General features: G+C 37.3%; 1 protein-coding gene across 5 annotated transcripts in view; it reads left to right on the top strand.

Annotated features, from left to right (window-relative positions):
- The window catches only part of RANBP17 (RAN binding protein 17), a 372,874-nt gene that overhangs the window by 318,867 nt on the left and 41,156 nt on the right, over positions 1-12,851 (top strand). For all 5 annotated transcript variants that reach the window (XM_055421802.2, XM_055421801.2, XM_088827772.1 and 2 more), the window contains one exon: positions 6,313-6,451. In XM_055421802.2, coding sequence (XP_055277777.2) covers positions 6,313-6,451 — 139 coding nt within the window. The remainder of the gene's footprint in view (positions 1-6,312; positions 6,452-12,851) is intronic.

Below are 12,851 nucleotides of genomic sequence, written 5' to 3'. Positions count from 1 at the left end.
CCCGTGCCCAGAGTTAGGGCGGTGGCCGAGAGGAGCTGTACCACGTCCAGGAGGCGGTGGCTGCTTGGGCACCGGAGGGCCGGGAGGAGCTGATCTACATTCAAAGCAGAAGGGGCGGCCTTGAGGAGATACCCCTCGTCCAAGGTAAGCTGCAGCGGCTGCGCCTTGCTGGAGCAGCTGGGAAGAGATACTCCACGACCAAGTGGAATATAAGAATCCAGTGTTCTGGGGAGGAAGGAACAAGACGGCGAGACCACTTTCTTCCCCACAAATTCATCAGAAGAACATTTGAACGTGGAGTAAAGTCCACAAAACAACTTCTGAATACTGGCAGAGGACATCAGGCTCCCAGAAAAGTAGCCCATTGTCTTCTAAAGGAAAGAGAAGAAATCCAGCTCCACCCACCAGAACACTGACACATGCTTCCCTAACCAGGGAACCCGGACAAGTCACCTGTCCAACCCCACACACAGCGAAGAAACTACATAATAAAGAGAACTCCACAAACTGCAAGAAGAGGGAAAGGACACCCCAAACAAAGCAATATAAGCAAGATGAAGAGGCAGAGAAATACCCAGCAAGTAAAGGAACAAGATAATTGCCCACCAACACAAACAAAAGAAGATGATATAGGGAATCTACCTGATAAAGAATTTCAAATTTTGATGGTGAAAATGATTCAAAATCTTGAAAGTAAAATGGAGTTACAGATAAATAACCTGGAGAAGAGGATTGAGAAGATGGAAGAAAGATTTAATAAGGACTTAGAGGAAATAAAAAAGAGTCAATATACAATGAATAATGCAATAGATGAGATCAGAAACACTCTGGAGGGAACAAACAGTAGAATAACAGAAGCAGAAGACAGGATAAGCGAACTAGAAGATAGAATTGTAGAAATAAATGAAACAGAGAGGAAAAAAGAAAAACGAATTAAAAGAAATGAGGACAATATTAGAGACCTCTGGGACAATGTTAAATGCTCCAACATTCGAATCATAGGAGTCCCAGAAGAAGAAGACAAAAAGAAAGACCATGAGAGAATACTTGAGGAGATAATAGTTGAAAACTTCCCTAAAATAGGGAAAGAAATAATCACCCAAGTCCAAGAAATCCAGAGAGTCCCCAACAGGATAAACCCAAGGCGAAATACTCCAAGACACATATTAATCAAATTAACAAAGATCAAACACAAAGAACAAATATTAAAAGCAGCAAGGGAAAAGCAGCAAATAACACTCAAGGGGATTCCCATAAGAATAACAGCTGATCTTTCAACAGAGACTTTTCAGGCCAGAAGGGAGTGGCAAGATATACTTAAAGTGATGAAAGAAAATAACCTACAGCCCAGATTACTATACCCAGCAAGGATCTCATTCAAATATGAAGGAGAAATCAAAAGCTTTACAGACAAGCAAAAGCTGAGGGAATTCAGCATCACCAAACCAGCTCTCCAACAAATGCTAAAGGATCTTCTATAGACAGGAATCACAGAAAGAGTGTATAAACTTGAACCCAAAGCAATAAAGAAAATGGCTACGGGATCCTACTTTTCAATAATTACCTTAAATGTAAATGGGTTGAATGCCCCAACCAAAAGACAAAGGCTGGCTGAATGGATACAAAAACAAAACCCCCATATATGTTGTCTACAAGAGACCCACCTCAAAACGAGGGACGCATACAGACTGAAAGTGAAGGGCTGGAAAAAGATAGTCCATGCAAATAGAGACCAAAAGAAAGCAGGAGTAGCAATACTCATATCAGATAAAATAGACTTTAAAACAAAGGCTGTGAAACGAGACAAAGAAGGAAACTACATAATGATCAAAGGATCAATCCAAGAAGAAGATATAACAATTATAAATATTTATGCACCTAACATAGGAGCACCGCAATATGTAAGACAATTACTAACAAGTATGAAAGGGGAAATTAACAATAACACAATAATAGTGGGAGATTTTAACACCCCACTTACATCTATGGATAGATCAACTATACAGAAAATTAACAAGGAAACACAATCTTTAAATGATATAATAGAAGAGTTAGACCTAATAGATATCTATAGGACATTTCACCCCAAAACAATGAATTTCACCTTTTTCTCAAGCGCACACGGAACCTTTTCCAGGATAGATCACATCCTGGGACATAAATCTAGCCTTGGTAAATTCAAAAAAATTGAAATCATTCCAAGCATCTTTTCTGACCACAATGCAGTAAGATTAGATCTCAATTACAGGAGAATAACTGTTAAAAGTGCCAACATATGGAGACTGAACAACACGCTGCTGAATAATGAACTAATCATAGAAGAAATCAAAAGAGACATCAAAATATGCATAGAAATGAATGAAAATGAAAACACAACAACCCAAAACCTCTGGGACACTGTAAAAGCAGTGCTAAGGGGGAAGTTCATAACAATACAGGCATACCTCAAGAAACAAGAAAAAAGTCAACTAAATAACCTAACTCTACATCTAAAGCAACTAGAAAAGGAAGAAATGAAGAACCCCAGGGTCAGTAGAAGGAAAGAAATCATAAAAATTAGGGCAGAGATAAATGCAAAAGAAACAAAAGAGACCATAGCAAAAATCAACAAAGCCAAAAGCTGGTTCTTTGAGAAGGTGAATAAAATTGACAAACCACTAGCCAGACTCATCAAGAAACAAAGGGAGAAGAACCAAATCAATAAAATTAGAAATGAAAATGGAGAGATCACAACTGACAACACAGAAATACAAAGGATTATTAGAGAATACTATCAGCAATTATATGGCAATAAAATGAATAACCTGGAAGAAATGGACAAATTCCTAGAAAAGTACAACTTTCCAAAACTGAACCAGGAAGAAATAGAAAATCTGAACAAACCCATCACAAGCACGGAAATTGAAACTGTAATCAAAAATCTCCCAGCAAACAAAAGCCCAGGTCCAGACGGCTTCACAGCTGAATTCTACCAAAAATTTAGAGAAGAGCTAACACCTATTCTACTCAAACTCTTCCAGAAAATAGCTGAGGAAGGGAAACTTCCAAACTCATTCTATGAGGCCACCATCACCCTAATCCCAAAACCTGGTAAAGACCCCACAAAAAAAGAAAACTATAGGCCAATATCACTGATGAACATAGATGCAAAAATCCTTAACAAAATTCTAGCAATCAGAATCCAACAACACATTAAGAAGATCATACATCATGACCAAGTGGGCTTTATCCCAGGAATGCAAGGATTCTTCAATATCCGCAAATCAATCAATGTAATACACCACATTAACAAACTGAAAAATAAAAATCATATGATTATCTCAATAGATGCAGAGAAAGCCTTCGACAAAATTCAACATCCATTTTTGATAAAAACTCTCCAGAAAGTGGGAATTGAAGGGACATACCTCAACATAATAAAAGCTGTATATGACAAACCCACAGCAAACATTATCCTCAATGGTGAAAAACTGAAAGCATTTCCCCTAAAGTCAGGAACAAGACAAGGGTGCCCACTCTCACCACTACTATTCAACATAGTTCTGGAAGTTTTGGCCACAGCAATCAGAGCAGAAAAAGACATAAAAGGAATACAAATTGGAAAAGAAGAAGTAAAGCTTTCACTGTTCGCTGATGACATGATCCTCTACACAGAAAACCCTAAACACTCTACCAGAAAACTACTAGAGCTAATCAATGATTACAGCAAAGTTGCAGGATATAAAATCAACACACAGAAATCCCTTGCATTCCTATACACTAATAATGAGAAAATAGAAAGAGAAATTAAGGAAACTATTCCATTCACTGTTGCAATGAAAACAATTAAATACTTAGGAATATATCTACCTAAGGAAACAAAAGACTTGTACATAGAAAACTATAAAACACTAGTGAAAGTAATCAAAGAGGACATGAATAGATGGAGAAATATACCGTGTTCGTGGATTGGAAGAATAAATATTGTAAAAATGAGTATACTACCCAAAGTAATTTATACATTCAATGCAATCCCTATCAAGCTACCAACAATATTTTTCACAGAACTAGAACAAATAATCTCACAATTTGTATGGAAATACAAAAAACCTCGAATAGCCAAAGCAATCTTGAGGAAGAAGAATGGAACTGGGGGAATTAACCTGCCGGACTTCAGGCTCTATTACAAAGCCACAGTCATCAAGACAGTATGATACTGGCATAAAGACAGAAATATAGATCAATGGAACAAAATAGAAAGCCCAGAGATAAACCCACGCTCCTATGGACACCTTATCTTCGACAAAGGAGGCAAGAATATAAAATGGAGAAAAGACAGTCTCTTTAACAAGTGGTGCTGGGAAAACTGGTCAGCCACTTGTAAAAGAATGAAACTAGAACACTTCCTAACACCATACACCAAAATAAACTCAAAATGGATTAAAGATCTAAATGTAAGACCAGAAACTATAAAACTCCTAGAGGAGAACGTAGGCAAAACACTCTCCGACATAAATCACAGCAGGATCCTCCAAGACCCACCTCCCAGAATATTGGAAAGAAAAGCAAAAATAAACAAATGGGACCTAATTAAAATCAAAAGCTTCTGCACAGCAAAGGAAACTCTAAGCAAGGTGAGAAGACAACCTTCAGAATGGGAGACAATAATAGCAAATGAAGCAACTGATAAAGGATTAATCTCCAAATTATACAAGCAGCTCCTGCAGCTTAATTCCAGAAAACTAAGTGACCCAATCAAAAAATGGGCCAAAGAACTAAACAGACATTTCTCCAAAGAAGACATAAAGATGGCTAATAAACACATGAAAAAATGCTCAACATCCCTCATCATCAGAGAAATGCAAATCAAAACCACAATGAGATACCATTTCACACCAGTCAGAATGGCTGCTATCCAAAAGTCTACATGCAATAAGTGCTGGAGAGGGTGTGGAGAGAAGGGAACCCTCTTACACTGTTGGTGGGAATGCAAACTAGTACAGCCACTATGGAGAACAGTGTGGAGATTCCTCAGAAAACTGGAAATAGAACTGCCATATGATCCAGCGATCGCACTCCTGGGCATACACACCGAGGAAACCAGAATTGAAAGAGACACATGTACTCCAATGTTCATTGCAGCACTGTTTATAATAGCCAGGACATGGAAGCAACCTAGATGTCCATCTGCAGATGAATGGATAAGAAAGCTTTGGTACATATACACAATGGAGTATTTCTCAGCCATCAAAAAGAATGCATTTGAATCAGTTTTAATGAGGTGGATGAAATTGGAGCCAATTATACAGAGTGAAGTAAGCCAGAAAGAAGAACATCAATACCGTATATTAACGCATATATATGGAATTTAGAAAAATGGTAACCTGAACCCTGTATAAGAGACTGCAAAAGAGACATAGGCATTTAGAACAGTCTTTGGGACTCTGTGGGAGAGGGTGAAGGTGGAATGATTGGAGAGAATGGAATTGTAGCATGTATATTATCATAAGTGACCAGTCCAGGTTCGACGCATAAATTTTCCTCTGTTCATTTCTTTGCATTTGTGCTTTTTTAATAAAATTCTTTTTTAGATTAAAAAAAATAAAAAATAAAAATTGAATGAATTGGGTATGAAGTTTTGCCTCATCTGCCATATTCACCTGACCTCTTGCCAGCCGACTACCACGTCTTCAAGCATATCAACTTTTTTCAGGGAAAATGCTTCCACGACCAGCAGGAAGCAGAAAATGCTTTTCATGAGTTCATCGACTCCCAAAGCATGGATTTTTATGCTACAGGAATAAACAAACTTATTTCTCATTGGCAAAAATGTGTTGATTGAAATGTTTCCTATTTTGATTTAAAAAGATGCGTTTGAGCCTAGCTAAAATGATTTATACCCAGGCTTCCTGGCTAGCTCAAATGGTAAAGAATCTACCAGCAATGCTGGAGACCTGGGTTTGATCCCTGGGTCGGGAAGATCCCCTGGAGAAGGGCATGGCAACCCACTCCAGTATTCTTGCCTGGAGAATCCCATGGACAGAGGAGACTGGTGGACTACAGTCCATGGGGTTGCAAAGAGTCGGACACGATTGGGCGACTAACACTTTCACACTTTCATTTTCATAATTATTTAAAATTCACAGTCTGAAACTGCAGTTATGTTTGCACCAACCTAATTATTTTATACATCTTTGTTTATATGTTTATGTTTATTAATATATTTATGTGTAAAAAAGGTCACAATTTCCAGTCTTATCAGTGGCAGTTTTCACTGAACTGTAGCATGTCTTTTGCTTCCCTGTGGCTTGATACTTAGTATTTCTATTACAGCAATATCGGAAACTGAGCCAGTCGTATTACCCGCTCTTGGAATGCCTCACCCAGGACCACATGAGCTTTGTCACCAGCCTAGAGCCTCCTGTCCTCCTGTATGTCATCACATCCATCTCAGAGGGGCTGACCACCCTCGGTGAGTATCAGGGAGTCCTCACATCCGTCTCAGAGGGGCTCACTGCCCTCGGTGAGTATCAGGGAGAGCATTGTTTGGAGAGGAGGAACTTGGTTGTGGTCTGTTAGAGTAGGTGCTTTTCATATGATCATCCTACAAAAGGATAAAGATTGTTTAACCAAACTGAAAGATTGTAACTATTACTTAAAAGACAGAAAATACCCTTTTTCATATTTTGATGTACAGTTTAATCAGCTTTTTTAAAGTACAATTTACACACTGTAAAAATTATTGATTTTAAGTGAACAGTTCAGTGCATCTTGACAAATTTTTATACATAGTCATGAACCACCACAGCCAAGATACAGAACATTTTTCATCACCACAAAAGCTCCCTCATGACCCCTTCTAATCAATCCCTCCCCCTAGTTCCAGCCCCAAGGAACTACTGTCTACTTTCTCTCACTGTAGTTTGCCTTTTCCAGAATTTCATATAAGTGGAGTCATGTAACATATAGTCCTTTGTGTCTGGCTTCTTCCGTTTAGCATAACACCTTTTATTGTGAATCAGTTTTTATCTTTCTGTTGCTCAGTATTATTCCGTTGTATGGGTTACCACATTTGTTAATTTGTTAATATATTTTCACCAACTGGTAACATTTGGGTTTCCATTATTTGGTGGTTTTGAATAATGCTACTATGAACATTCATACACAAGTCTTTCTGTGGACAAATATTTCTCTTGAGTAAATACCAAAGTGAAATTTCTGGGTTGTATGTTAAAATCTGCAAAACTATTCCAAAGTGACTTTACCATTTTGCTCCCTGCAGCAATGTAAAAGGGCTCCAGTTGCCCTCTATGTTCCCTAACACTTGCTATTTTCAGTCTTCTGGGGGGTAGGAGACAGAGGCTGCTTTGGATCTTGGACACGGCATGCAGGAGCTATCATTTTTGTGTCATGCAAGATCTTTCATTGTCGTTTCCCTATGCAGTCTCAAGTAGTTGAGGCACTCAGGCTTAGTTGCTCCATGGCATGTAGGAACTTAGTTCCCCAACCAGGGATTGAACCCACGTTCCCTACATTGCAAGGCAGATTCTTCACCACTGGACTGCCAAAGAAGTCCCGACTGTCAGTCTTTTTAATCATTTTAATGGGCATGAGGTGGACTCTCCTTGTGTTTTTAATTTGCATCTCACTAGTGGATTGTAATTTGAGCATCTTTTCATGCTTATTTGCCATTTATCTGTCTTCTTGATGAAGTAGTTGTTCTAATCTTCTACCCAGTTTTTCTGAGTTATTTTGTCTTGAAAATATTTGTTATATATTGTGGATACAAACCTTTTCTCAAATATATGTTTTGCAAATATTTTTTCAACTTTATCTTGTCTTTTTTATTTTCTTAACAGTTATCTTCTGAAGAGTAAAAGTTTTCAATTTTGAGGAAGTCCAGTTATTTTTTTCTCTTAGAGATCATGTCTTTTGTGTCCTGTCCTAAGAAATCTTTGCTTATTAACCCGAAGCCATAAAGGTTTTTTTCTGTTTTCTTCTAAAAGTTTTATAGTTTTAGCTCTTATGTTTAGGTCTCTGTCCCACTCAGTTTATGTTTGTTCATCATATCGTAAGAGGCTTCCCTGGTGGCTCAGCTGGTAAAGAATCCGCCCGCAATGCGGGAGACCTGGGTTCAATCCCTAGGTTGGGCAGATCCCCTAGAGAAGGGAAAGGCTACCCACTCCAGTATTCTGGCCTGGGGAATTCCATGAATTGTATTAGTCCTTGGGGTCACAAAGAATTGGACACGACTGAGCAACTTTCACTCACTATTATGAAATAAAAGCTAGAATTCTTTTTTTAACATGGATATTCAGTTTTTCTAGCACATTGTTGAAGAACATTCTTTATCTGTTAGACTACTTTGTGCCATTTCTTTACTATGCTAATTTTATAGTAAGTCTTAAAATCAGATAGTATGGCCTTCTAATTTTGTTTTTTTCATTATAAATTGTCTTGACTATTCTGGTCTTTGCCTTTTTTTTTTTTTATAAATATTAGAGTCAACGTTGATTTCTCTTGTTAAATTAAAAAATGAGCAGGAGAATTTTTATTGGGTTACATTGAATCTGTAGCCCAATTTGGGGAGGACTGACATCTTAGCAATATTGAGTGTTCAGTTCCTGAAAATGGCATATCTTTCCGTTTATTTGGATCTTCTTTACCTTTTTTCAACCGCATTTTTGAAGTTTTGAGTATACAAGCCTTATCCAACTAAGTATTTTATGTTTTTGTGCTCTTGTAAATGGTATTGATTTCAGTATCTGTTGTTTTTGCTGCCATGTAGAATTGCAGTTGATTTCTTTATGTGTTGACCATGTACTCTGTAACCTTGCTAAACTGACTTATTAATTCTGGTAGCTCTTTATAGATTTCTCCATAATAGATGTGTCTTTCTGCATAGATATGTCTGCAAATAAAGATAGTTTTACCTCTTTTTGAATCTGTATGGCTTTTTTTTCATACCTTACTACACTGTCTAGAGCCTATAGTAAAATGTTGAATGGAAGTGATGGTAGCAAACATTCTTCCCCTGTCTTCAGTGTTATGGAGAAAGATATATTCTTTCACCGTTCAGTATAAGATTCGCTAGCTCTAGGTTTGATTCCTGGGACAGGAAGATCTGCTGGAGAAGGGATAGGCTACCCACTCCAGTATTCTTGGGCTTCCCTTGTGGCTCAGCTGGTAAAGACTTCACCTGTGGTGTGGGAGACCTGGGTTCAATTCCTGAGTTGGGAAGATCCCCTGGAAAAGGGAATGGCTACCCACTCCAGCATTCTGGCCTGGAGAATTCCATGGACTATACAATCCATGGGGTCACAAAGAGTCAGACACAACTGAGCGACTTTAACTTCATTCACTAGGTTTTATTGTAGATCTTTATCTCGTTAAGAACATTTCTTTCTTTTGTAGTTTTCTGAGAGTATTATCATGAATGGGTGTTGAATTTTATCACATTTTTTTCCTGCATATACTAAGATAATCTTAGGGTTTTTCATTGTTTGTCTGTTAATGCATTGCATGGTATTAATCATCATATTGATGGATATTTGAATGTTAAAGCACCCTTGCATTCCACACTTAGTTACAACATATTGTCATGCTTATAAATTAATAGATTAAACTTTCTAAAATTTAGATACATATTTTTCCATCTATGTTCATGACAGCTATGATGGATTCTTCAGTAGTTCTTCTTTAATAGTTTTCTGTTCTCATATCTTTGCCTTGTTTTAGTGTTGATATAGGGCTCTCAGAAATGAGTTGAGAAATGTTCCCTCCTCTCATTTTCTTAAAGAGTTTGTGTAGAATTGTTATCAGTTCTTCCTTAAATGTTTAATAGAATTCCCTAGTGAAACCACTAGGCCTAGATTTTTCTTTGTTAGAAGGTTTTTAACTATAAATTAAATTTCTATAATGGATATAGACTATTCCAGTCTCCTATTATATCCTATTTTTTTTAATAAAATTCTTTTTTAGAAATAAAAATATATATATATATATCTTGAGTAGCATTTGATAGCTATATCTTTAAAGAAAATTATTCATTTCATCTAAAGTTTATCTGACATTATTGACATAAAATTGTTCATGTTACCCTCTTGTTATGGCTTCCGTGGTGGCCCAGTGGTAAAGAATCCGCCGACAATGCAGGAGACACAGGTTCAATCCCTGGGTGGGAAAGACCCCCTAGAGAAGGAAATGGCAACCCAATCCAGTAGTCTTGCCTGGGAAATCCCAGGGACAGAGGAGTCTGTCAGGCTACAGTCATTGGGGTTGCAAGAGCAGGACATGACTTAGCGACTAGACTACCACCACCCTCTTGTTACAGTTTGCTTTCTTTAGGATCTCTAGTGCTGTTCCCTCTTCAATCCCTGACACTGGCAATTTGTGTGTTTTTTTCCCTTGGGAATACTGGCTCTAGGTTTATCAGTTTTATACAGAGAACCAGCTTTCATTTTTCTCTGATTTCTCTGTTGTTCTATTTTTTATTTCATTGACTTCATGCATGATCTTCATAATTTCCTTCCTTCCATTTATTTGCTTTTCCTTTTCTAGTTTTTCAAGTAGAAGCTTACATTGCTGATCTTAGACCTTTTTTCTTTTCTCATATACAAATCTAGTGCTTTAAGCACTGTTGTGACTATAACTCATAAAATTTTTATTTATTTGGGGACTTTTTCTATTCAGTTAAAAGTATTTTCCAATTACTCTAGTGATTTCTTCTTTTACCAATGAGGTATTACTTAGAAGCACATTGTTTAATTTCTGATAGTTCTGTTATTAATTCTAGTTTAATTTTATTTTAGTCATAGAATATACTCAGTTGTTGTTATTGAATCTTTTTTATGGTCCAAAGTACAGTGAATGTTTCATGGGCACTTGAAATGGGTGTGTATTCCATTGTTGTTGGGAAGAATGTTCTCTAAGCGTCAGATCTAATTGCTTGATAATGTTCACATTTTCTATATTTTTACTGGTTATTTTTTTGTCTGTTTGTCTGTTTTCTGCTTGTCCTTTGAATTACCAAAATATAAGTGCTAAAGCCTCTAACCATAATTATAAATTTGTCCATTTCTCCTTTTAGTGCTATCAGTTTTTGTATGAAGTATTTTGAAGCTCTGTTATCAAGTGTGTGTATATATATTTAGGGTTGTTAAGTCCCCTTGATTAATTTACCCCTTTATCCTTATGAAATGACACAGTTTATTTCTGGCAATATTCTTTCCTCAGAAATCTACTTTGTCTGGTATTACTAGCCTCTCCAGCATTCTTTTGATTAGAGTTAGCCTCTTTTTCCATCATTTCACTTTTAATCTTTCTGTGTGTCTCTGTATTTAAAGTTGGTTTCTTATCAACATCAGGTATTTTCTGTTGCTGTTGTAACAACGTTTTACAAACTTGATGACTTAAAACAACATAAATGTGCTGTCCTGTAGTTCTTTACTTCACAAATCTGGCGTGGGTCTCACCAGACTAAAATCAAAGTGTCAGCACAGCTGTTTCCTGCCTTCTTCAGCCTCTAGAGATCGCCTGCATGCCTTGTCCTGGCTCCTGTCCTCCATCTGCAAAGCCAGCAGCACTGAATATCTGAGCATTCTCCCACAGGTGCGTCTCCAGTTGACTCTGATGTCTTCTGCCTCTCTTTCACTTTCAAGGACCCTTGGAATTACCTTGGGCCTACCCATATAAACAGAGATAATCTCCCTATTTTTAGTTCAACTGATTAGCAGCCTTAACCCATCTGCAACTGTATTCTTTGCTGTGTAACCTAACACATTCACAAGTTCCAGGGATTAGGATATGGACAGATTTGCCTAACATACAGCATATAGTTGGGTCATATTTTTATATGAAATCTGACTATCTCTGCCTTCCATTAATAAAGTGTTTCAGCCATTAACATTTAATATAACTACCAGTATATTTGAGTTTAAATCTACAATATTGCTATTTGTTTTTTCTTGCTTTGTCTCTTTTTCCTCCCTTCTTTTAGTTTGGATTAATTAAATGTTTTTTATGACTCCATTCTATATCCCCTATGAGCTTATTAGCCATACTTCATTTTTTGTGGTACTCTAAGGTTTATAATCTACACCATCCAATGATGTAATCAGTTTGCATTCAAATAATTGCAGTCTACCTCTCTCTCTCTGCCTCTATCCCCTCTGGAACTCCAATTACACGTGTTGTGTGTCTCTGTTACATTGTTTAAAGACCGGAGAGAACTCTACAGATGCTCAGAGCTCTCTTCTCAAATAGTTCCCACTCTCTGATACTCAGTCCCAGAAGTTCCAACTGCCTCAGCCTCCCCAGATTCAACTCACTGAGACCACTTGGCTTGTTTGGGTTCCCCTTTCCTGGCCAGCAGCCTGGAAACTGCTTTGGGCAATAAGCTTGAGCAGTTTTGTAGGTATTACCTCATTTGTTTCCCTCCTCTCTGGTTTAATGGTCCTATACTGCTTCTTGTGCAGTAATTGAAAAATGTTATTTCATATATTTTGTCCTGTTTTCTAGTTGTTTATGGCAGAAGGAAAAAATTCTCGCAGCAGTTAATCCTTCATGGACAGAAACTGAAGTCTTGTCTTTTTTTATTACAGTTTGTCTTAACATTCTTTTATCTCATATCATAGCAGTACTTGAAGGTTTTGAATTAGTTGCAGATGGCTATGTTGTACTCACAGACTGTGATCTTAACCCTGGAATCTGCATTTTAACAAATCTCTCAAAGGAATCTTGACAAAGTGGCATAATGGAGGGAATACTGAACTTGAATTTAAGTTCCAGGGCTGCCACTTATGAATATATGACCATAGACACGGACTCTGTACGTGATGCAGTCATAAGTATTTTCATATGTGTTCTTCATT

The sequence above is a fragment of the Moschus berezovskii genome, chromosome 18 (genome assembly GCF_049115385.1).
Source record: "Moschus berezovskii isolate FMDL1 chromosome 18, NW_MosBer_1.0, whole genome shotgun sequence".
Lineage (NCBI taxonomy): Eukaryota > Metazoa > Chordata > Mammalia > Artiodactyla > Moschidae > Moschus > Moschus berezovskii.
The sequence above is the reverse complement of the archived record's forward strand: the minus strand, read 5'-3'. Positions and strand labels throughout refer to the sequence as shown.